Source organism: Mastomys coucha, unplaced genomic scaffold, assembly GCF_008632895.1.
Source record: "Mastomys coucha isolate ucsf_1 unplaced genomic scaffold, UCSF_Mcou_1 pScaffold4, whole genome shotgun sequence".
NCBI lineage: Eukaryota > Metazoa > Chordata > Mammalia > Rodentia > Muridae > Mastomys > Mastomys coucha.
Window position 1 is genome coordinate 30,720,584 of NW_022196910.1, and position 26,828 is coordinate 30,747,411.

The following is a 26,828-nucleotide window of genomic DNA, read 5'->3' on the forward strand; positions in this document are numbered from 1 at the left end:
AAATGTGAATCATTAGAAGACAGAAGGTGGTGGATTGTGAAGGAACAGTCAGTAGTATGATAGTTTCCACAAAATCTGGTAACCAAATTTTGACACATATGTGATTCCCTCCAACATGAACTTATAGCTCAGCCAATGGTGGGAAAAATGATGTAGAGAGACGCTTGCTATGCACTTGTACAGTGGCACGTATCTGGATGAACACTCAGTCTTGAAACCAAAGAGCCTGGAATAAGCACAAGAACCCAAAGATAGTCTTACTACTGAAACCTTGACAAGGTACAAAAAAAAAGAAAGAAAGAAAGAGTGAGAGTGAGAGCAAGATTAAGCAAGAGAGAGAGAGAGAGAGAGAGAGAGAGAGAGAGAGAGAGAGAGAGAGAGGAAAAGAGAAAGAAAAAGTGGAAAGAAAGAAAAGAACAGAAAAAAAGGAAAAAGGAAAAGAAAGAAAAATAATTTTTGGAAATTCTAAACCCAGCTGCTAATATAGCAACCACAAACGATACCAAGTAAACATCATATGAAATATTAAGCCAGGCCTGACTTCAGAATAACAAGAAATCATGTGGCTGTTTTCTATAATCTACTTTAAAGACCATTGTTTGTTGTAGTCACCACACTACTTACACACACACACACACACACACAGAGAGAGAGAGAGACACACAAAATCATTAGTTTCTGGCACCAGATTTTAACAGCTTCTCTCATCAGTCTCTAGGACCTTAAAACCATCATGCTTGCTTTAAACTTCATGTGTCAAGTTATTTTACTACATCTTCAAATTATCATTTTTGAAATATAAACATGAAAACAAAACCATTTAATATTTGTTGTGTGTTAAATGACAGTAAAACCAACAACTTGCCTGTGCATCAATGTACTTAAGGTTTGTGCAATGGCTCAGGCCCTGCAAGGAAGTTAATCCACAGCGTCGGAGAGATAGGAGCTGAAGATTTGAGCACTCTGCCAGTGTAGAAAGACTACAGCCAGGCAAATCCTGAAATGTAATGACTTTTACCTAGAGGTTTCAAGAACACTGCAATAAGTGACACTGTTGAACACCATAATACAGATTATATTATCTTTGCAAAGGTTTTCAAAAATTCACCTAAGCAATCATATTCTTCAAATCCTACTTTATTAGGCACTCAGTTTAAATCTAGCTCTCTGATCTCTTTTTCTTGCAACATAGCAACATAAATCAATGCAATCATTCACAATCAATTAGATCTTAAAGGTAAAAAACATGCAGAAATATGGTAATAACTTATTAACTTTCTCCCTAAGTTTTAGCAATTTTTTGTTGCTTTTTACAGGCTTCAGAATATAATATATAACATATCTCATATATATATATATACATATGTATAATATGGCATAAAAGTCAATACTATGTGTTTGACAGTAGCTTTGAAATCCCTGGATATCTGAAAGAGATATACATTAATATAGATACACAGACATCATTTGTCCTGTTTTTTGCTTAACCAGTAAAAGTAATAACATATTTCATAACCTTTGGGTAAATAAATGTTCTACTTTCATAATCATCTGAGGGTATAGCAAGTATTCATTACTGAACACAATTCTTGCAACCAATTACCTTTCAATTCTTTTCAGAATGAAAATGTATCATCCATGTATGTGACAATGGCAAATGCGCTGCTCTCTAAGTTTGATTGCAAACAAATAAATCCTATATTAGAGAGATGGCCATGCACTAGAGAATGAAAGCACTTAAACTGAGATTTTAATAACTCAACATTTGGCAATTACAGCTAGCTATGTAATGATAAAAGATTGACTGGCAGTAAAATACATTATTGGTTTTATTTGATAACATGCCTATTTCGGCCAAAGACAGATGCACAATCGAATTCAGTTTCTTAGGAGGTCAAAAACTCTCCAATTTCTGTCATTTCATTTCATTACAATTCATGAATGAAGATTATGTTTGCACCTTGTTAGAGGCATCTATCTTTGACAGTATGGGGAGTCTCATAGTGTTCATTCTGTTTCTTTAAACATTTAAAAAATATTTGAGATTAAAAGCATGAGTGCCTTTCAGGCAATATATTTGATATATTATACATTATATTCTAAAAACTGAAAATAACAACAAACATTGGCTAAAACTTAGGCAGAAACATTAAAACACTTAAACATTTAAAAAATTCTATGATATAGGAATTTATCCTAGACCTCATTCTAAAGGTTTCCAACCATGTGACATCAAAATAAGCATGCATATTCATCCTTTGACACATGTATGGTAGAAATCACATGTTTAAAATTGCCCAGCATCCCTCAACTTAAGGTCAATATAACATTAGTAATCCTGTGTACCTATTATTGCTTTCCCAGTTTGAAAACTATCAGTTGTACCATAAAGGAGTTTAGTTAAATGTTTCCAAAATTTAAAAAAATAATTGTGAATTGTTTCAACTTGAAGCAAAACATATATATTCATAACATTCATGTTTTATTTTCTGGTTAAGGACAACATAAAACTATATTTGAAACTTTTGTGTTCTCAAGTTCTTTTGGTTAAAGAATGAACAGTCCCATCTATGGAGCAAAATGATAAACTCATTATCATTTTAATTATTACTAATTTTCATGTCCTAAGATTGCTATAATACTTTAGAGATTTAATTGTCAATTATTCTTAAACTCAATTAAGGAAAAGTAAAGTTTTACCCCACACCAGTTATAGAAGAGTCTTTCAAAGACAGTGCTAGGGGTCAGAATAAGCAGTTTATATGAAGCTAAATGACTAGAAAATCAAAGTAGGTCTGTGAGTTGTCACAGAACATATGAAGCTCAATAAAGAAGACCAAAGTGTGGATGTCCTACTTCGAAGGGAGAACAATATAATCACTGAAGATAGAGGGAGGGAGGGACTTGGGAAGAAGAGAGAAGTGGGAGGTAAAAGGGGGGCAGGATAAGATGGGGTAGAGGTTCAGAGGGTGGAGGTATTTAGCAGTGGGGAATGGAGGACTATGGATAGTAACTAGAAAGTCCCAGATGCCATGGAAGCAAGAGGTTCCCAGAACACAACAGGGAGGACATTAGCTGAAATACCCAACAAAGGGGAGACAGAACCTGTAGAGACCATATTCAGTGGATAGGCATGGCCCACAGGGATGGGGCCTCCAAAATTTTTAGCCAAGAATTGTTCTGTCTAAAGGAAATGCAGGGGCAGAGAGTGGAGCAGAGACTGAAGGAAAGGCCATCCAGAGACTGCCCCACCTAGGGATCTATCCCCATCTGCAGACCACAAAACCAGACACTACTGCTGATAGCAAGAAGTTATTGCTAACAGGAGCCTGGTATAGCTGGCCCCTGAGAGGCTCTACCAGGACCTGACTAACACAGATGCAGACACTTGTGGCCCACCATTGGACTGAGCATGGGGACCCCAATAGAAGAGTTATGGGAAGGACTGAAGGAGTGGAGGGAGATTGCAACTCCATAGGAAGAACAACAGTAAGTACATAGGAGGGATATTTGTTTGTTTGTTTTTGTTTTTAATGGTTAATGGTTACTGTTATCATACTGAAGAGACTGAAACAGACTAAGGGAAAGGAAACTATAGAAGGAATGGCCTCAGTAGAGGTATCCTCCAAGAAAAACCTAGTGAAGGGTCATGTCAAGAGTCTATACATAGCTACACAGAGCTGGTAGCCATGCCTCTAAACCCTGACTAGGAAACAGTGGACATGTTACTGGGTAAGTTCTACCTCTTGTTCCTTAATACTGTTTTTCTCTGACCAAGATGTCCCATCTAAACCTCATCAATTTTTCAGAAGAGTTAGTGCAGACCTGTAGTCTGACATACCCAGAGGGTTGAGGCAGGAACGTTAACACTTTCAGCCCGCCAAGGATACACAGTGAGCTCAAGGCCAGCCTGGGAAATTCCATGATACGCTGTCTCAAAACATTTTATTTCTTACAAAAGAACAAGGAATATAGTTCAGTTGTAGGACTCTTGCAAGCATAGTTAATTCCCCAATACACCAAAAAAGTAAATCAACAGACTCCACTAATTTACTTTCCTTTTATAGAATACACACGAATCTTATTTATAGCAGTTGAAATTTATGGAGCATTTCTTTGCTTGTGTTCCATAGGGACAAATGCTGCATTTTTTTCTGTTCAGCTCACCAATAACTATTGGTCAAATTTATTAGACAAATGAAAAATTACCAAGTGAATGAAATACTGTATTGTTTATCATTATGTTTATTTGTCTAGTCACCTGTCTATATAAGAAGATGAATATAGTCTGGGGTTGGCTTGGTCGGAGAACACTGGAGTGCCAAAAATGAGGCCCTGGGTATGACCTGAAGCACAAAAACAGGAGGAACACCCATGGTAGTACAGGCCTGTGATCTCAGCACAAGAAGGTTGAGTCAGGAGTATCATGAGTTTTAGGCCACTGTGTGTGCTCCATGACCCGATCTTGTCTTTTTTTTTTTTTTTTTTTTTTTTTTTTTTTTTTTTTTTTTTAAATAAGGGCAAGAAATCATGAAGTCATAAAATGACATGAAGGCATTAAGCACATTTTAATTAAAAGGAACCTTAGAAGATATGGGGCCACTTGTGAATGGCTCACTGTCTTACTTTCCCCATCTATACTGGCTGGTTTTGTGTGTCAACTTGACACAGGCTGTAGTTATCACAGAGAAGGGAGCTTCAGTTGGGGAAGTGCCTCCATGAGATCCAGCGGTGGGGCATTTTCTCAATTAGTGATCAAGGGGGTAGGGACCCTTATGGGTGGCTCCATCCCTGGGCTGAAGTCTTGGATTCTATAAGAGAGCAGGCTGAGCAAGCCAGGGGAAGCAAGCCAGTAAGCAACATCCCTCCATGGCCTCTGCATCAGCTCCTGCTTCCTGACCTGCTTGAGTTCCAGGCCTGACTTCCTCTGGTGATAAACAGCAATGTGGGAAGTAATCTGAATAAACCCTTTCCTCCCCAACTTGCTTCTTGGTCATGATGTTTGTGCAGGAATAGAAACCCTGACTAAGACATCATCCTACCCCTTGATATAGGGACTAGTGTCCTCCCATAAGGTTAATCTCCAGAATCATGCTGTCTCATGGGGAACAAGATGGACCCTATTTGTCTTAGAGTAAGGAGCTGGTGACACGCACACAGAGCATCATTGGTTTTCCTTCCTGTTTATCTTGAGGACATGGTGGCAGAAGCTGACCACCTACTGCACACAAAAGGGCTTTGGTTTAGATAGCTCCCTGAAACATGGTGGAGCTTGCCTCCACATATGATAGATGGAACTGGTGTAGTCTTCTGCCTCATAGTTAGTTTCTAAGTGTGATGAGTAGCCTGGTGTCCTTACATATTTTGTAGCATTTAAAATATAATTCTCAAGCTCTTTGGAAAACCAATACCAGGTTTCCGATGATCTGAAATTTCTACCCCAGTTTTAATACTAAGTACCTGAAATTTGATTTTCATTGATGGCCATATGTCACCATGTACAATTTACTCTAATAGTCAATCAAATGATAGAGGGCAGCCATGTCAGCTCCAACTATACTGGTTAAAACTGAGATAAAAATGTTATTTTCATGCCTCTACTATACATTTTATAAAATATATTTGACTTCCAAGCTACAGGTAAATAAAAGTTGTAACCTGTTTGAAGCACCATACCATCAAAAGAACCTTAAACATTAAATTCTGTGCCTTAAGTTTGCTTGATGTTGTGTTCTCTATAGCAGAGAATTAGCAGAGAATTAGTGGTGCTTACTGGAAACTATGTTTCTAGAATCTGTGTGCTGCAACTCTATGGCGTATGGTTTAAACAGCATTTCCATATGGGAAGTCTAGGGTCATTTATCCTGTCAGCACCTCTTTCACTTCAGGAGACAGTTTCATGTGAGCCAGAATGTGGGCCACAATCTTGTGGAAACTCCTAAAGAGGAAAAGCACTAAATGTTCTTATATAATTCCAACTATAACTTCCAGATGTCCTTACAGGGCATTAAATCAAAGCTCAAGACACTGAAAAATTAAATTCAATCAAAGCTCTTTTTAGACTACAGAGATGGATAAGGTCCCAATAAACTTTACTTGAGAACTTAAGAATATTAGCCCTCTTGTGATTGGGTTACCTCACTCAGGATGATATTCTCCAGATCCATCCATTTCCCTAAGAATTTCATAACTTCATTGTTTTTAATAGCTGAGTAGTACTCCATTGTGTAGATGTACCACATTTTCTGTATCCATTCCTCTGTTGAGGGACATCTGGGTTGTTTCCAGTTTCTGGCTATTATAAATCAGGCTGCTATGAACATAGTGGAGCATGTGTCCTTATTACATGTTGGAACATCTTCTGGGTATATATGCCCAGGAGTGCTATAGCTGGATCCTCTGATAATACTATATCCAATTTCTGGAGGAACCACCAAACTGATTTCCAGAGTGGTTGTGCCAGCTTGCAATCCCACTAGAAATGAAGTAGTGTTCCTCTTTCTCCACAACCTCTCCAGCTTCTGCTGTCACCTGAGTTTTTTTATCCTAGACATTCTGAATGGTGTGTGGCATGCATGCACTCTCTGATAAGTGGATATTAGCACAGAAGATCAGAATATGCAGAGTACAATAGACAAACCACAAGAAACTCAAAAAGAAGGAAGACTAAAGTGTGGATACTTCATTCCTTTTTAAAAGGGGAAACAAAATGCTCATGGAAGGAGTTGTAGAGACTAACTATGGAGCAGAGATTAAAGGAAGGACAATCTAGAAATTGTGCCACCTGGGAATCCTTCCCATATTCAGTCATCAAATCCAGACACTATTGTGGATGCCAGCAAGTGCTGGCTGACAGGAGCCTGTTATAGCTGTCTCCTGAGAGACTCTGACAGTACCCAACTAATACAGAAGTAGAGGCTCACAGCCATCTATTGGACTGAGTACAGGGTTCCAAATGAAGGAGCTACAGAAATGACCGAAGGAGCTGAAGGGTTTGCAGCCCCTTAGGAGGAACAACAGTATGAACTAACTAGTTCCCTCAGAGCTCCCAGGGGCTAAGCCACCAACCAAAGAGTACACATGGCTCCAGCAGCATATGTAGTAGAGGATGGCCAAGTCAGTCATCAATGGAAGGAGAGACCCTTGGCCCTGTGAAGGTTCTATAACCCAGTGTAGGGGAATGTCAGGGCCAGTAAGCAGGAGAGGGTGTGTTGGTTATGGGGGGGGGAGGGAACAGGGGTTTTGGTTTTGTTTTTGTTATTTTTATTTTATTTTTTTTAATTTTTTTTCAGAAGGGAAACTGGTAAAGGAGATATCATATGACATATAAATAAAGAAAATATCTAAAATATAATAAAAAAATAGAAAACTCAAAAAAAATATTAGCCCTCTAAAAGGAGACAGTATTTCATTACTATTTGATAGTAACTCCATTTATTAAGATGCAACATTCTTATATAAAACCATTGAAAGTTCAAATTACATGACAGAAAATTAATTTTAGTTCAATCTAGAAATATAATTGCTAAATTATAAATACCTGCTGTAAAGTTTTCCAAGGGCCATGCTGGAGAATGGCTGATGGATCTAAAGGAGGCATTGCATTTGGTAGGCACTTCACAAGTCTTCTTTTTTTAATTATTTTCTTATGTTGATTTTGCTCAAAGATTTCAGTCCAAGGCTTAAATGTTTTTATCCAGGCTAATCTCCTTTCCTCAACTAAAGATAAAACTGTTATCTGTGAAACAGAGCAAGCCAGGACACCATCACCTTCAGTCTTTGTTTGTTTCTCTTGATCCAGAGTTTCTTTAATCTCAGATGTCAGAGAGTCTTCCCCTTCTTCAGTGACTAAGAGGTTATTAGCACTGTGACTACCAGCTTCTTCACTGGGAGCAAGTTTGTCTGAGACAGAATCCTGCAGGTCTGCCTTGCCTTCTGTATGCACAGAGGCATCTGTGTTAATGCCCGCAACATCACAAATCAGCACACTTTCTTGTGGGATTTCCTCAACTCTTTCTGATTTTAAATCAGTCTCTTGGCCTTCTGCTAGTGTTACACTTCTTTCTACAGGCTCAGGATTGTCGGGTATCACTGGTGATAGGCTTTTCTGCATGGAAATAGGTAAACTATTATTCTCCTCATACAATGGCCCATCTTGCTCTGTCATCTCTTTGATTTCTATCTCTTCAGTTAATCTCTCATGATTCTCCTCGATGATTCCCTGTGCTCCATTACTGTCCTGTTCATTCACTTCTTGATTGAATCCAAATAGTTTTGGGGTTTCTTGTCCCATATTCTCCTTCGTGGCATGCTCCACGGGTTCCTCTGTTTGAGTTTCAGACTTAAGTTCTTGCTCTGGGCACTGTTCATTCACACTTTCCTTTAGGTCGGAGTTTTCCAATTCATTTTCTCCATCTATATTTTCAGTGTTAATTTCTTGGTCAAAAGATTGTTCTAAACATTGGTTTTTTGATAAGTTTTCATTCATTTTTAATTTTGGTAAACTTTCATTTTTCTCGTTCATTTTTAATTCTACCATAATTGCCTCTCTTGGTTTTAATTTTATTCCTGTCGATTCCTTCAATGCAAGCTGCTTATGTGTATTTTCTCTCTTGTTTAATTGCTCAGCTAGGCAAGCATCTTTTTGCTTCTTTGAGTTGCTGTCCACTGACTCTTTGGCTATAGTACCCTTACTCTTTGGCATATGTGCAACAGCTTGCTGCTTGCCATGACCATCTCCTTTCTTTAATGCACAGGTAATGATCAGTGGTGAGTGGGCATGTTCCCTCAGTCTTATCATTTCCTTGCTTTGTTGCTCTTCTCTCTCTTGTCTCAGGATGCTCTTTTTCTCTTCGTATTCCCTCTCACGTCTCCTCCTCTCCTCCAGCATCTTCTTCTTCCTCTCCTCCTCTACCTTCTGCTCCTCTTCAATTCTCTTCCTCCTTTCTTCCTCCTTTTGTCGTATCTTTGCCTCCCTCTCTTTCAACTCCTGTGCTTTCCGCTTCTTCTTTTCGATTTGCTCTCTTATGATTGGGCTATATTTTCGGTAAGTTACTGATGCTCTGTAGTTGGCTTGAATTTTTACAGCTGCATCATGCTGCAGTTTGAATAAACGTGCTTTTTCTTTTTCTTGTAGCTCACTTAATCTTGTTCTCTCCTCCTCCATTTGTAAATGCAAGTTTCTGATAAGTTCCTAAAACAGAGACAAGTAGTTATGAGCATCAGCTAGATCAGTAACTTCACAAGTATATTAAATGCTTTACAAAACCTAAATGTGTAATGAAGTTGTTCTAAAATTCCCTGGAGAAAACTAGTCACTAATTTCATAGGAAATTAGTTTTTTAAGTACTTAGAGGATTTGGGTCACACTGGGATGTCGATAATTCAGTCAAGTTATGAGCCAATGAGTTAACGATAAAGGAATTATCTGCAGATGAAAAGCATTTAAAATAAAGATGACACAGGAGATACTAAGGGAAAAATAGGCCTAAATCCAGGTAAGACTTCTGATATGGTGGCTGTGATAGTGGGGCCTCACAACGAGGCCTCTTAAGAAGCACAGGGCCAGCAAGGACAGGGGGTCCTTGGACACAGGTACGTGGGAGCTTTGGCTCAGTCACACATTTTATCCCTTCTAAATCTCACAAGAGTTAGAAAGCAAATAAAACAATATCATTTCTATGAGAAAAAAAAAACACATTTTCAATAGAGCTCTAAAACAGAAGTAAACAGACAAAAAGAATTCATCAAATATTTAGGGAAAATTAGCATATAATACAATTCAACAAGTAAGAGGAATAAGCAGCTAGACAGTAGGTTAAACTTTCAACATGAAGTTAATCTGTCAGAAAAATATGTGAACCCAAATAATTTTCTATAAAAAAAAATGAGAGGTAAGGTGGGGGTGGTGACACCAAGAGGAGGGCTTCCCCTCTTCAAAACAGAAGAATAAAGTGGAAATGGGAAAGGAACTGAATAAAGGTATGGAGAGAGGAAGGGCTGATACTGGGTTGTAAAGTGAATAAATAAATGTAGTAGAACGCTGCCATAAGAAAGAGAGCTAAGTGTTAAATAAAATTAGACCCACTTTTAAAAAAAACAATGGTTAAGTGGTTGGTAGTCTAAAAAAATACTTTTTTGTAAAAGTTTATTTTAGATCAACAAAGATATGAAATATATATCAGGAACAGAATAGACCAACACAGCAAAGTTGGCATATGACCAGTAGGCATTCCAGAATAAAGATCTCAGAAAAAAATCAAGCTAGAAGTAATACAAAAGTATATTTCAAGGCAGTACCCATAGGAAAAAGAGTGGAATGAAGTCTACACTCTTCTCTCTCAGCACACACAGGACACATGTACACAGGTCCCTGGAACACAGAAATCTCCATGGAGACACAGATTCCCTTTTGTTTTGTTTGTATCTAGCCTCTTAGTAAAATGTTTGGCACATACTTAAAAATGACTAAGTATCCATGAACCAATACATCATGTGAAAATCTTTTTAGTTAGTTAGTTTGTTTTGTTTTTTGTTTTTTTGTTTTTGTTTTTTCGAGCATGGGAAAATCTTAAAGCCTCATCAGAATATATAGATTAAACATAAAATTTGCCATCAGTAAAATGTATAAGAATGCAATGAAATGACATCATTGAATTGCCAAGAGGTAATAGAAATAGGGCTGCATTTCATGTTCAAATAAAATCAAAATTAAAGTTAAAAATTTTCCACTGCATAAAGATTGGAAAATTTTTCTATTCAAAAATGATTTTTTCTGGCACATAAATATACATAGCAGTAAATGTGAAATTAATACAGAGAATAGAGAGACCCAAGATGCTAACACTGAGGAATAACAGAGTCAGAGTCAATTCAATTGTTCTTTCTCTTTTAATTTTTTCTTTTGAGGTCACAGATTAGTCTTATTTTTGATATGTTTTGAGTAGCACATATTATTCCTATATTCTAATGCTTCCTAGTTCTGTGACCCAGATTTAACTAATTTTACTGCCACATTCCACTGTGGTTCTCACATTATCTATTTCTTCTTGAAGATCACTGTCTTTGATTGTTGACTTTTAAATGACATTTTCAAAAGCAATCGCTCTTGCAAGACAGTGGTGGCACACACTTTTAGCTTAACTTCAGCATTAGGGAGGAAGAGGCAGGTAGATCTCTGAGGTCAGTGCCAGGCTAGTCTACAAGACTAAGGTCCAGGGCAGCCAGGGCTACACCGAGAAACCCTGTATCAAAAAAAGACAAACAAAACAAAGCAAACCAAGAAAACCAAATCTAAAAAACCAAATCGAAACAAACAGAAAACCCATTGACCATCATCCTCTGGCCTCTCTCCTCAGTCTCATGCTCTCCCTTTATAAACATTACTATTATCGATCTTTCCAGTGTTTCCTAGGGTATTTTTTTTACTTTATTTTCTCATCTCCATTCAACACTTTTGCTATTTCCTTTTAAACTCTCTTCTGTTTCACTAATACCCCAGTATGTCCACTATACTAGCACACTCATTCATCAATTTTTAATGTTCACATTAAATTTTCATAAAACATATACTTAATACTTTACAGTAAATTATAATTTTTACTTATATGTTATCTGTATAACAATTTAGTTAGTGGATAAGAGTTATAGTCATTGTTATAGACCTATCTTTTTAAACATTTGAATGGCATGTCATTTATAATTATGTATTTTCCTCTTTTTACTTAAATGAAATTTCCTGTTTACATGTCTAGTATTTCTACATATATATTGCACACGAATGCATATATATATGAAACTAACCTAGATTCTTCAGGACTGAATAAAGGGAGATTCAAAAGTAATAAAGTAAGGAAGCAATGCCCAGTTGAATAACAGTAACTTATCTACTCTATATTGGAGATTTAGATGGGAAATTTTATATACTTTATATTTGTAAATACTCATGTAAAAACTATAATAAACTAAAATATTTATAACTATAACTACTTTAAGTTCAAAACTTTTTAACATACTCAAATAATTGTGTCAAAATACAGTAATGTTTCTTCAAATCTTCAAAAATTATTGGATGTACCTAATATTACATTTACATTCAAACTTAGAATTTTAAATTTATAAGGATATAACCAGTGAACTAATTTTTTAATTTTAGGATATTTTCTTTCAATGAAAATTTCTAAAATTAACAAATTTCTAACCTAAATTTCTAAGCTCAATTCCATACCATATAGGAAACATTATCTTGAAATGCTCATTATTTTTAAAAACATAATAGTTTAGTTCAATTAGAGAATAACAATATATGAATACAAACCAAAAACATATACCTCATGCTGTCTGTATTTTTCTTTCCATATTTTCTCTTCTTTATGGAGTTCATCATTCATTTTGTCTTGGTCTTGCTGAATATAGAATAACATCAAAGTATCATTATATTCAAATATCAAATGACATATTCAGTATATCAAATTCTTTCAATACATTTATAAATAATGATTAAATGTGACAATCTCCCTGAGTCTTCAGTTATTAGTAATTAAAACCCAAAATACCTAAAATACTCCTGAATGATTTAAGAAAATAAAACAAGGAATAAAACCCAACCTAACAAATAAAAAGACCAAACTGCTGAAAGTATCATTGTGCACAATCTCACACTGTACTACAGGCGACAGAGATATACCAATAAAAAGCCTATGGTATTGACACAAAAGTAGACATGTTGATCAATGGGATCAAAATGAAGACCCAGACATACATGTACATACCAATGGGCACCTGATTTTTTTAAAGAAGCCAGAAATACATACTGGAAAAAAAGATAGTATTTTTAACAAATAATATTTGACAAACTGGATATCTATATATAGAACAATGTAAATAGATCTATATTTATCCTGCAAAACCTTAACTCCAAATCAATCAAATGCATCAACCTGAGGTCAAATATATTTAATCTGACAGAAGAGAAAGTGAGCTCTTTGGCACAGGAAAAGAATTTCTGAACAGAACACACACTAAGAACAACAATTAATAAATGGGACCTCATAAAGCTATAAAGCAAAGGACATTGTCATTCAGACAAAAGAGCAGGCTAGAGATGAGAAAAGATTTTTAGCAACCACTCATCTGGTAGAAAGCAAACATCTAAAGTATGTGTGAAGAATGCAGAAAAAAACTACATCAAGCAATGGGTACAAATATAAAGAGAGAATGTTGAAAAGAGGAAACTAAAATGACTGAGAAGCTTAAAGAAATGTTCAACATCCACATTCATCAGGAAAATGCAAATCAAAACTACTTCGAGATTTCACCTTAACCTCAATCAGAATAGCTTGATCAATAAAACATACGACATACCATGCTGGCAAGAATATGGAGTAATAGGAACAGTCATCCACTGCTGGTAGAACTACAAACTTGTACACCACTATGGAAATCAGTGTGGTGAGTTCTCAGGAAGCTGGGAGTCTAACAACCTCAAGATCCAGCTATGCCACTTTTGGCCACATACCTCAAGGACAGACACTTCATCCTTCCCTATACATAATAGTCAGAATAGTTGTCTGCCAACAGTTGAATGGATAAAGAAATTGTGGTAGGTTCACAAAATGGAATATTAATTGCCTGTTAAAAAATGAAATCAGGAAATCCACAGGTAAATGGATGGAGCTAGATAAAATCATTCTGAGTGAGATGATGACCCAGAACCAGAAAGGTAAGCATTCACTTCTATGGGGATGCTAGCTGCCAAATCTTTAATAAGCATGCTACAATGCGTGTGGGGAAAAAAGGTTAGGTATAGAGTAAAAGACTAGGGAGAAGGGAAGGCTTTCCGTAGGATGGAGAAATAGAATAGATACAAATGGACTGGGCTGGAGACTGTGATACAGGACCTAATGGCAAGGGAAGAGACAGTAATGGAGGAAATATGGAGAGAGATATCAAAAGTTAAAGCCATTCGAGGGGTGGTATGGTAACTTAATAGAATAGAAGATTCCATATATACATGTGTGTGTGTGTGTGTGTGTGTGTGTGTGTGTATGTTTAAATGGCATGTGTATGAATAAAATTAAATCACCAAACTATGGGAGAAACTGAACCCCAACTGAACTTTTTTTTAAATTAATTAATTAATTTTTTTACACTCCAGATTTTATTCCTGTTCCCCCTGTCTATCCTCGAACTGTTCCACATCCCACTCTGACTGTTCCACATTCCATACCTCCTCCTACCCCACCATCTCCACATGGATGTCCCCACCCCCCACCCCACCTGATCTCTAAACTTCCCGGGTCCTCCAGTCTCTTGAGGGTTAGGTGCATCATCTCAGATTGAACACAAGACCTGGTAGTCCTCTGCTGTATGTGTGTTGGGGTCTCAAATCAGCTGATGTATGCTGCTTGTTTGGTGGTCCAGTGTTTTAGAGATCTCGGGAGTCCAGATGAATTGAGACTGCTGGTCCTCCTACTGGGTCGCCCTCCTCCTCAGCTTCTAACTGATCATTTATAATCAACAAATGAAGCCTACTGTTCCAAGAATAGACGACCTAATTGTGAATCCCCAAACAACTAGGCTAATGCTAAGGTTGTTAGTGATTCATTGGGAAGACAGTAAATTATATATGCTGAATTCATTATAATTCATTATAAGAATGCTGAAGAGTCTAATGCAAAGGCTTCCAAACAACAAAGCATAATAAAGTGTCTACTGAGGAATCTATTAGACCTACAAAGGACAAATTTTCTTATATCAGAATTTTGTGAAGAAAATCACTCTCAGTTTCAAAAATTATGTTACAGCCATGGACAACAGAGACCAGAGACTGGTATCATTAAAACATGCACCTGAGGGTTTTTTTTTTTTTAATTCAAGTGGTTACTAAAAGAGACAACTAGCTTATTAGAATTTAATAGTTACTATTGTCTAAAACCTAAAGCACCACTATTCCAGTTGATTAGGCCTTTTGGTATAAGCTAGTAAACACTGCTCTAATTAGCTACAAGTAGAGCATTCAAAACAAACTGAGTTCTAGATAATACACAGACCAACCTTACTTAGTGAAAGACAAAACTTGATCTTGCCTCTATATAGACATGCAATTGAACTCCCAAATTCCATCAGTTTACTGATAACATGTTAGTATGATTTGACCATACAAACCTCAGTTTTGACACACCTAACAAACGGAAAAGCACACAAAGTAATCTACAGTGAAAATCTTAGCTTAATTTAGAGGCAGGGTGGAGAATGTCACTTAAATTACTCAACCACTTGAGCTTAATATGTCCTATGTAATGTGCCATATGTCAGACAATATAGAGCATACATTATATAATCAAAGGAACTGTCTTTTCCTGTGATTCAAAAGGCATAAAAAGTAATAGGCTACATTGCAAATTTCAAATTATGTAGGATATTCCTTGAAATCCCACAAAGCCCAGAGACCTCCAGGATCAAGAGTTTACGTCTGAAGTTCTGATGGAGTTCTGCAAACTAATTCAGGCATTAAAGATTTAATCCATGATCAGGTATTTCCCTCATCAAGAGTAATTAAAAACCACAGAGTAATCTCCATTTTTACTCCATACATAAATACCTTTCCGAGAGTAGCTATGTTCTTAGTGAGATGTGAAAAATACCATACCTTCTGAAGATCCTCTAATTTTTTCTTTTCTACTTCAAACTGTCTTATCCAGCACTGTCTCTTCTCATCTTCCTCTTGAAAATTCTGTTTTTCTCTATCACTCTGAGCTTCCAGAGTTTCTTTATCTTTTTCTTCTAGCTCTTCTTGTTTGTCCTGCCAAGCTTCCAAAGATTTTCTACATCTTTCTTCTACTTCAAAGTATCCAAAACTCAAGTCAGCCTCGTCTGCATTCATTCAGAGAAACAAAAGTAGTATTCTTGAGATCAAACCTATCATCTTGATCTATTTTGCCATATAAACATAACATAAAAGCCTATAACCAAAGCATTGAAAATGTCTACATTTTCAATTGTAAACTGATGTCAGGAGCCATGCAACTTTGCAGATATGCAATTTCATCTGATTATATGTAAAAACTCTATGACTGTCAATAAGGAAATCAAATAACTTTCCTTAAAATAGTCCCTAAAACTTAAAATATTGTATGTTTGGGTGAGTCTGTGCAGTCGGAGCTAAGTGATACGGTTAAGAGATATTGTTCACAATTCTTTTGGTTAGCTGAGCACTTGTGCTTCTATATGAATTTTAAGATTTTTAAAAATTTCTATAGAGAATTTTATTGTAACTTTGAAGGGAATTACAGTGAATTTGCTGATTTCTTTTGGGATTATGGTTGTTTTCATACTAGTAATACTCCCAACCCATGCTCGTAGATATTTTTATCTTGCGGTGCGTTCTTCAATTCTTTACATCAGTGTTTTTTCTTAGTATTTGCTTTGCTTTTTTGATTTTTATCCATGAGTACTTAAATTTATCCTTGAACACTATGCTGGCTGGTTTTATGTCAACTTGACAGAAACTAAAGTCATCTGAGAGGAGGAAACCTCAGTTAAGGAAATTCCCCCTTAGGATAAAGCTGTACTTCAGCCTGCAGGTCCGTTTTGATTTGGGAGGAACCAGCTCTGTAAGTGTGCCCACCCCTGAGCTGGTGCTCATGGGTTCTTTAAGAAAGCAGGCTGAGGAGGCATGGGGGAGTAAGTCAGTAAGCAGCTTATTTTCATGACCTCTGCCTCAGCTACTGCCTCCAGGTTCCTGCCCTGAGCTCCTCTCCTGACTTCTTTCAGTGGTGAACAGTGATGAAGAAGCATAAGTCAAATAAAGCCTTACCTCCTCAACTTGCTTCTGGTCATAGTGTTACATCATGACAGTAACTTTAAGACATATGGTAAATGGGATTGTTCCCCTGATTTCGTCTGCTTAAAAAGCTAGTTAGAAAGGGCCCAAGGAGCTGAAGGGTTTGCAGCCCCTTAGGACGAATGAACTAACTAGTACCCTCAGAGCTCCCAGGGACGAAACCACCAACCAAAGAGTACACATGGTGGGACTGATGGCTATGGCAACATGTGTATAGTAGACGATGGCCAAGTCGGTCATCAATGGGAGGAGAGACCCTTGGCCCTGTGAAGGTTCTGTGCCCCAGTGTAGGGGAATGCCAGGGCCAGGAAGTGGGAGAGGGTGGGGTGGCGAGCAGGGGGAGGGGGAAGGGAACAGGGGTTTGTTCTTGTTGTTGTTTTTTGTTTTTTTATTTTTTGGATTTTTTTGAAGGGGAAACTGGGAAAGGAGATATCGTATGACGTAAATAAAGAAAATATCTAATAAAATAAAAAATAGTAAAAACAACAACAAAAGCTATTTATTCACTGTCTCATACATCACATCTTGAGTGCAGTTTTCCATCCCTCCTCTCCTCCTAGCCTGTTTTCCTGTTCTTCTAGTCACAGCTCCCTCCGCCCCAACACACACACACACTCCTCCATTTCTTTTCAGATATAGACAGGCCTCTCAGGGATATCAACTAAACATGGCATGTTAAGTTCCAGTAAGATTAGTCACCTTCCCTCATATTAAAGTTGGATGAGGCAACCCATCAGGAGGAACAGGACCCCAAAAGCAGGCAAAGGAGTCAGAGACCATCCTGCTCCAACTACTAGGATTCCTGCAAGAAGATCAAGTTATACAGCCATAACATATGCAGAGAACTCAGGTAAGATCATGCAGGCTCCCTGATTGTTGGTTCAGTCTCTGGGAGACCCTAAGGACCCAGGCTAGTTGATTCTGTGGGTTTTCATGTGGTGTCCTTGACACCTCTGGCTCCTATAATTCTTCCTTCCATTATTCCTCAGGATTTGCTGAGTTCTGTCTAATATTTAGCTGTGGGTGTCTGCATCTGTTTCCAGCAGTTGCAGGATGGAGCCTCTCTGATCTATGGCGATTATAACAGCCTACTGTCTACTAGTATAGCAGATTATCATTAGGAATCCTACCTTCCCTGGCCTCAATCCTTTCCTCCCCCTCCCCCTCCCTCCTTCCCTTCCCCTCCCCCTCCCCTTTCCCTCCCCCTTCCCCTTCTCATAAGTAAACCTCTACTTGTGTTGAACCATCTCTGCCTCCTGTGAATGAAGTCAAGATGGTGAGTACATTTTTAAAACTAACTAAAATTATTCCTATCATTGCCATCCCTACCCATCTCCCCTCTAACTCACCCCTTGTCTTTTCTATATATTCTGGAATTCATGTTTTTTTGTATTTTATTAAGAAATAATGACTTTCCGTTTTAAATTTTTTATACTTACAAATTTACAAGTACCTATAAAAATTTCTACATACTTCAATACATCACATAAAAATGTTTAAACATACAATTGGGAATATTGCCTACCTGGTAAAATATATTCATCCATGGGTGTATCAAGAGTAATAGGCTCAGGAATGGAAACACACCTGGCAGAAGGAGCTAGACTTCTCATAAATTCTTCCTTTTCTATTACAGACAATATCTTAGAGGTTAAAAAAAATATCTTTATTATTTTACTATTGAAGAAAGCCAGAATAGTGTAAAACCATTTAATAATGTCTAAATATATATACTGAGCATATGATTTACTGTAAACTTTTTAAAAACACTAATATTTTCCTTATAAATATATTTATCCTCTTAAAGTTTTGCAAACTATGTCATTAATTTATAATAGTCAGTTAATATGCTTAATTATCACTTCAAAATGTTCCTTGCCCCAGATGATTTTCTATCTTTGTTTACTCCTCTTGTCTGTCTTTATTATCTGTACTGATTGTTCATGTATACAGATTATTAATATACTCAATGTAATACAAAGAAAACTATTATCTATTTATACTTGAGTCATGCATATAGTTTTGACTAATAGTACTATGTAACTATTTTTCCACTGTGGTTAAAAAATATACAGTATAACTGCAATGTTGCAACAAAATTCAAAATTAGTATTTCAAATTTGAATGTTAACAAAAACAGACTAAAAAGCATTTGAGATATTTTTCAAGTTATTTCCCAACTCTTACAGAGTCTCGACAGAGCTAGACAAATAGACCCTCTGAATGAAAATGAATCTAAGTAGAAAAAATCTTTAAAAGACATTCCTCAAAATACATTTGGGAGGTTTCAACCTATAAAATGCTATGTTACATTTATCTTCCTAGAAATTTTTCTCCTGTGCTATTTTCCAAATGTAATACAACACCTTCCATTCTTGAAGATTCTCTGCAGTAAAGTATCTTTTCTCATAATAAATACAATAAACATTATAATACATTTCTTATTTTGCATCAAAAATTATAAATGCTGTACTATACTACTGTTCTGTGTATATGAACATTTAATTCCCAAATACTTATGGACCAAATCACTATTTTTAATAACAAAAATTTGTGTGGTTTTATATAATACACCAGAGCATATTATTAAACAAAAAAATGATTTGCTTAAAATAATCAAACTGCAGGCAATAAACTAACATCCTATGTAATAGAAAATTGGCAAATTCCTAGCTGCGATAGTGAGTCCTTCTATTCAGATGTTAAATGCATACCTTCATTAATTGCTCAGAATTTGCTTTAGATTCAGGTAATGATCCAGTCCTCAAACGCATGTGACTGTCAGACACTGTGCCATGACTGCAACCTAGAGAAAACACGGGGAGGACTGTAATTTCAAGTATTAGATAGGGTACATGTCAAAATCTCAAACCTTTTTATTACTCTTAATTTCTATCAACATACTTGATCAGTAACATTAACTCCACGAAAAAGAAAGTACATTTTAAAAGTTGTAAAAACCAATTATCATTGTCTTGCTATCACTTTTCATAGTCTAAACAGAGTTTTATTTTTTATGTATATAGAATCAGAGCTCTTTTATAAAATGATATTATGTAACTCAATTCCTGAAAGGACATAAGTAAACCTCTACTCACTCCAGATTGAAATCTGAACACAAAACAAAAACAAAATAAAAACTACCAAAGTCAAACTTGATAAACCAACAAGGCAAATATGGTTACTTACAAGAATGTGGGTGTTTCTTACAGAAATAGGATTGATTCACAGACAGCCCCATTAGCATAGATCACACCAGCATCAGTAATAGCTTAAGAAAGCTGGAACCCTAGGTCTTACTACAGGATTTGCAAAGGGCTCTAAATTTTGGAGAGGATCCCTTGAAAGCCATTTAGTTGGTTTCAGCTTCCAGAAAGCAGCTCAGCTGGTCTCTGCCTCTTGGCAGTTATGAGACTCTTCCTTTGCCAGCAGGCACCTGTGTCTGAGAATGTCTCTCAGCAATCTTTACACTTTATCTAAGCCTGGGGAGTGAGGAGCCTAAAGTGTCTGGTCAGTTTCAGAATTTCTAAAGCTTTGGGATTGGTTATTTCCTGAGTCCTAAGGAGCCCCTTTTCTACTAGTTTCCTAAGTCTCACTGAGCTTCCTGTAGGAGGGAAGGTTTCACCTTCCTTTAGAATGCCCCAAGTCTTGAGGAGATTCCCTCCAAAATGGAATGTTTTATTTCAAAGGAAATTGAATGTATATACAGCATACATCGACACCTTGATAAGAAATATATGCAGGCTCAATTCTAGCTGCCAGAAATTGACAATAGAATCTTGCACTATATAATGAAAATACTTTACTACAAATATTAATTTAAAAGATTAAAATTACCACAATGAATGATACTAACTTTTTTATGAGATTTAATTGAATTTTATTTCCTTTTTATTTATTATCAGTTCAAATGTAGTTACATTCTTTTTCTTTATTTAGTATGATAAATTTGTCAGTGTTTTCTAATAATAAACCACCTTAACAGAGGACCTGATTAACTCTTCCCATTTACTTTACCAAATATGATATTTTTCTTCAATATTTATTCATAAACTTTCTGGAATGCATTCCAACTAACTTTCTGTGCATTAAATCAAATTTTATTTTCATAAAGCTGTTATGTATAAGGGAAAGCAGGTGATGTTTAGATTTATTGACCCAAGTTGTGATAGAGGAAGTTTGAATCAGAAATAAGACTCTACAAAAGAAAATTAGTATCTTTATAGGACTTGTATGTTTTTGTGTATTTGTGTATTTATGTGTATATATGTACATGTGGGGTATGTGTATGTGTTTTGTGTGTATGTACATGGGGTGTGTGTATGTGTGGGGTGCGTGTATGTGTGTCTGTGTGTGTTGTGTGTGTTGTGTGTGTGTACACATGGTGTGTGTATATGTGTGTCTGTGTGTTGCATGTGTTGTGTGTGTATGTGTGTGTGTGTACACATGGTGTGTGTGTATGTGTGTGTGTATGTGTGTGTTTTTTTTGTGTGTAGATACTTGGCGTATATGCGTATATGTTGTGCATGTATTTAGTGTGTGTAGGTTTGTGGTACATGTGTGATTTGTGTGATGTGTATGTGGTGTGTGTCGAGTGTGTATATGTACATGGGATGTGTGTGTTGTGTGGGGGTGTGTATGTGGATATGTGTGTATTTGTATAGTGTATGTATATGTGTATGAGTGTGTATATGTATAAGTACATGTGTGATGTGTGTGTGGTATGTATATGTCTATGTAAGCATGTGTGCATATGTGTGTGTATGTGTATATGTGTGTGTATGTGTGAGTTTCTGTATACTGACATTGACTCTGCATTTTCTAATTATCGTGGCCAACAGTTTCTGTAGCAGGGCTGTCCTCCAAAAGGCAGAGTTGACCTTGGGTTTTCATCTTACAGTCTTTACAATAATTACGCTACTGGTTGTGATAGCTGGACCTCCAAGGTTGTTATTCAAAAGAAGGATTCCCTTTCAGATGTACCTTTCTTATAATCAGTGAAGATGTCAGTGTCGTCTACGTCCTGAAGAATGAGCTCTTCCACAGCTTTACTCTTGTTCTGTATGACGTTGATATAATGAAGAACTGACTCTGGCAATTCAAGTACATCCTAAAATTTGAGTAACAAAAATATGAGAGGATTACCAATGCTCATATGTCAAATATTGCAGTCTTTATTTCATACCAAAAATTTCAGCAAACTGTGTAAATAGGTAAAAGTGCCCATAAAAGGTCTATTTCAAACAAACATAGTTGATTGTTTTTCCTAGACAATTCTAAGAACACAAGTGGAAGAGCAAACTAGTTATACTTGGCATCTTTAATAGAGCTACTGTGTTTCTGATCCCATCCCAAGTTCTTGATATTTTGCTGCTATATTATATATATTTATTATCCAATAAAGACTAATTTTTTTACAAAATATATTAATACCTTATGTAACTATTTAATATGTAATTATCAAATACAGTAGAATTTATATGACATTGTAAAACATCACAGAAAAATTTTAAATCCAACAACATGGCTGCTTAGGTTGGGACACAGACATGCCCTTAGTACACACAATCCCAAACAATGAAGGTAATGCTTGCCTGTAGAAGGAAGCAGCCATGTTTGAAAGTAATTTCTAATTGAGCGACAGAGTAAGTGATGAATCAGAAAGATTTGGCAGAATGAGTGGAAATAAAATATGCCCAGCTCTCAAGAGAACAGACAGAAAAGAAATGCTACTTAGGAGAGCAGTGCAGACATAGAGAGGGAGGATGCAGTTTTACTGAAGGATTTTACAGACGCAGGTTCAAGAGTGAACAACCTAGACACAGGTGAAGACAGAAGGAGTCAAAGAATGAGAAGGAGCCAGAAGATTAGAACACATTGCCAAAGTTTTTTTGAGGCCAAGCAGAGCAATTTAGACAGAGGCCTAGGGAGAAGCCAGATTGAATCAGTCACTTTGGAAAGGAGTTTGTGCTAAAACAGCTTAGTTGAATCAGCTAGTCAGAGCTCAGAAAGTGTAAGCTTATTAGCAGTAAGTCTCAGAGGCTGAAAACCTTCTAGGCCTACATTACATTGTACTGAGGTTAGAAGCTTTCAGAACTATGCTTATGTTAGCAGACAAAGTCAGTATACCACCAGATGACAATTTACATAAAAATTACTCTTACAAAACATCTACCAACAGAGCCTATATAAATTTTTAAATTTTCTAAATACCTAAGTAGATTTATATAAATATACTACGTGTATAAATTAAGTTCATTCCTATGCAAATAGTAATTAATGTTAGATAATATAGTGCAAAATATACCATTCATAAAAAATACTTCAAACATTTAAATGTAGTTTAATAACAATCCTAAAACTATTAATACATGAATAGAAAAATCTTCATAGAGGAACATATATCACAGAATGATTGATACATACAGATATTCATGATACAGAAAAGATAACAGGTTTAATAACACAGGATTAAGCAAAGCTTTGTGTTACATTGGGCTTCCATTAGTTAAGAAAATAACCTTTAAAACTCTATAATAACTAATTAAATATACTATTATCTTTAACAATTAGCAGCACCCAGTACATATGTTTACCTTACCAAACCAAACAAAAATCTATGACATAAAATGAAACTTATCTTCACAAAAGTACCCACACTCCTCTTTTGTTCTCTCAACTTTACTGTGATTGCTACTTCCTGGTTAAGAAGTGTTTTTAATACAAGTAGACAGTGGGGATTGTTGTATATTCTGTAAAAGACAATCTTCAATCACTGACTCTTTCACCTTGAGTTATTATTATAATTTATTTTTACTTGTAATAAGTTATTTGAATTTGATAAATAATTTTATGGTATATATTAAGTCAGAGTGCAGCCTGAAAGGTTTATTCTGCCTTTGTGTAGAATATTTGTACCTAATATTCTACCATTTTTGTCTCACTTAAATGAACTGTCTAAAAGACAGGATTTTTAAATTGATTTTTAAAGGTAATACATAAGTGAACAATAATCTTAATGAGAAAAGCAGAAAGTCTAAAGGTGTAGCAAAATGGAAGAGCACCGGCCTAATATGAAAAGAACCATGAGCTCAAGGCCAAGTACAGGGGTGGAAGGGGAAGCAGAACTATATTCGAACTTCACATTGTAAGTTTTCTTTGAAAATAAGACATACGGCATAAAGATATTATAGTTTTTACTTAAAACATTGTTTTGCATCTAAATATCTACCAAGGAACATTACTTATAACTGATACCCTAAGCCTGACAAATACATATGAAAAACAGAGAATATTCCTCCTTAAAATCCCACTTTCATTAAAATGCTTAATAGTTTGATTGATTTTATTTTTTATCTGTTGTTATTTTTTTCTGTTTCAGCCCCAAGTTTGATTACTGCTTGCCATCTACTCCTTTGGGATAAATGCTGTCATTCTGGACCTTTCAGGTGGAATATTAAGTTTCTACAATGAGATCTCCAGATCTCATTGTGTAGAACTTGCCTCTTAGTACTGCTTTTTGTGTCCCATAAGTTTGGGCATGTTGGGTTTCACTTTTATTAAATTCTAAAGGGTTTTTAACTTCTTTTAAAATTTCCATCAGCTTATTTTTCATTCAGTAGTGAGTTGTTCAGTTTCAATGAGTTTTTAGGATTCCTTTTGTTTCTGTTGTTGCTATTCACCTTTAATCTGTGGTGGTCAGACAAGATGCAGGATGGATGTGATTTCAGTTCTCTTGTATCTACTGTGGCTTGCTTTGTGTTCAAGTCCGTGGTCAGTTTTGGAGAAAGTTCATGAGTTGCTCAGAAGATATATTCATTTGAGTTTGGGTGAAATGTTCTGTAAATATCTATTAAGCCCATTTGGTTAGAAAACCAATTAGTTCCAGCATTTCTCTGTTTAGTTTTTGCCTGGATGACCTGTATACTGGCAACAGTGGGCTACTGAAGCCTCCCACTAGGCACATGTGAGGATCAATATGTGATGAAAGCTATAGCAGTTTTCCTTTTATAAACTTTCGTGGCTTTATGCTTGTTACATAGATGTTAATAATGCCTTGATAGGTTTTCTTTTGATGTGTATGTAGTCACCTTCCATATCTCCTCTCATTAGTTTCAATCAGTAAGATTGAAAAACCAAATTAAGTAAAAATCAGAAAAATAAGATCCAAATTAATACAATTGGAAACAAAATGGGGTATAAAGGCAGACACCGAGAAAATCTAGAGAATCATAATGACATGGTTTACAAAAAAATGAACTCTACCAAACTGGAAACTCTAAAAGAGGTGAATGATTTTCTTGAAATAGTCCACTTAACAAATAAATGGGGAGCAGATAATAAAATTAAAGAGATATATAGACCCTAGTGAAATAGAAGCAGTAACTGAACATCTTCTAACAACAACAATAAAAAGCCCTGAGTCCGACGGCTTTACACAGAATTTTACCAGATTTTGAAAGAAAAGTTCATGGCAATACTTTTTGAATTATATCCCAAAATAGAAACAGAAGAGACACTGTCTAGTTCAATCTACAGTCTATTTCAATCTACAGTATCCAGTATCAATCCAATCCACATAAAAATACACTAAAGAGATTACAAACCATTTCCTTTATGAACATAGATGCAGAAATTCTCAATAAATACTTGCTTGTAAGCCAAATGCAAAATACATCACAAGGATCATCACCAATGATCATGGGCTTCACCCCAGAGATGCAGGGATGGTTTAACATATGTAAATCAATAAATACAATCTACTATATGCAAACTGAAAGACAAAAAATTACATGATCTTCTCCTTAGATGCAGAAAAGGCCTTCAACACAATCCAACACCTCTTCATTTAAAAGTTCTGGAGAGGTTAGGGATACAAAAAGCATATCTCAAGATAACAGAGCTGATGTATAACAAGTTCACAGCCAACATGAACCCAAATGGAGAGAAACTCACAGCATTGCCACTAAATCAGAAATGAGGCAAGGTTGTTCACTCTCTCCATACCTAATATTGTACTTGAAATCTTATATAGAGAAAATAAGAAAACAATTACCAAAGTTCCTAAGAGATTATTTTGGACAATTATACCTTAACTTGTTTGGTAATCTAGAAGAAATAGATAAATCTCCAGAAACACAAATATTGCTAACGTAAAATTTCAATCAGTAGGATGCCTGGGGCTAGGGCTAGGGCCCACTTATTAGGAGTGCCTGTCTGACAGGAAGGATGAAGCCCTGCACTCAGTCCTTAACACTATGTGAAATTAAAGGTACTGAGTGCTGCAGTCCCAGCACTCTCGCGGTGGAAGCAAGAAGTCAAAGGTTTGATGGCGAGGTGAAGAAAACACCCGCATAGCTCACTGAATATGGAGAACTCAGGCTGATGCCTACCTATAGCCTATCCCTCTATGAACAAATGTTCATAGGACTCTAAGGTACCCTGCACATTATCATAAAGAAAGGGAAACACCAACCCAGATAGAAATGATTTGATACATAATGGTGAGCTGCCTGCAAGATATCCTAGTGTAGTAGTGGCATAAAGCTTGTGGGAGTAACCAACCAGCGTGTAGTAGGTTGAAAGCCCAATTCATGAGAGAGAACCTATTCCCAACTGATTGGGCAGCCAAGAACCTGAGATAGGGACCTAGGGGAAAGCAGGGGAAACTAGTACTACCTTTCTGCTCAAATTACTTCTGATAGTATTCTGTTATATTTACAGATCAGTGCCTTTTCTAGCCACCATCCAAGAGGTTTCTTCCTGCAGTAGATGAGAACAAATAGAACCTACAACACCCCCCACCACACACACAAAAAAGTCTAAGTGGTGAGAGACCTTGGAACATCCAGTCCTAAATGGATGTCTCCATAAAATCCCTCCCTTTCAAGACTCAAAAAACCCCATGGAAAAAGAGTTAGAAAGATTGTGAGAACCAGAGTGGATGGATAAAACCAAGTAAACAAGACCTTCTCAACACAGCAGG

At 36.2% G+C, this 26,828-nt stretch overlaps 1 protein-coding gene across 9 annotated transcripts in view; it reads right to left on the reverse strand.

The window, feature by feature from the left end:
- The window catches only part of Lrriq1 (leucine rich repeats and IQ motif containing 1), a 200,863-nt gene that overhangs the window by 170,345 nt on the left and 3,690 nt on the right, over positions 1–26,828 (reverse strand). For all 9 annotated transcript variants that reach the window (XM_031349424.1, XM_031349417.1, XM_031349418.1 and 6 more), the window contains 7 exons: positions 21,827–21,953; positions 19,558–19,649; positions 18,369–18,486; positions 15,650–15,873; positions 12,330–12,404; positions 7,541–9,193; positions 866–1,018 (listed from right to left, as the gene is read on the reverse strand). In XM_031349424.1, the coding sequence (XP_031205284.1) occupies positions 866–1,018; positions 7,541–9,193; positions 12,330–12,404; positions 15,650–15,873; positions 18,369–18,486; positions 19,558–19,617 (2,283 nt within the window). In that variant the 5' untranslated portion in view covers positions 19,618–19,649; positions 21,827–21,953. The remainder of the gene's footprint in view (positions 1–865; positions 1,019–7,540; positions 9,194–12,329; positions 12,405–15,649; positions 15,874–18,368; positions 18,487–19,557; positions 19,650–21,826; positions 21,954–26,828) is intronic.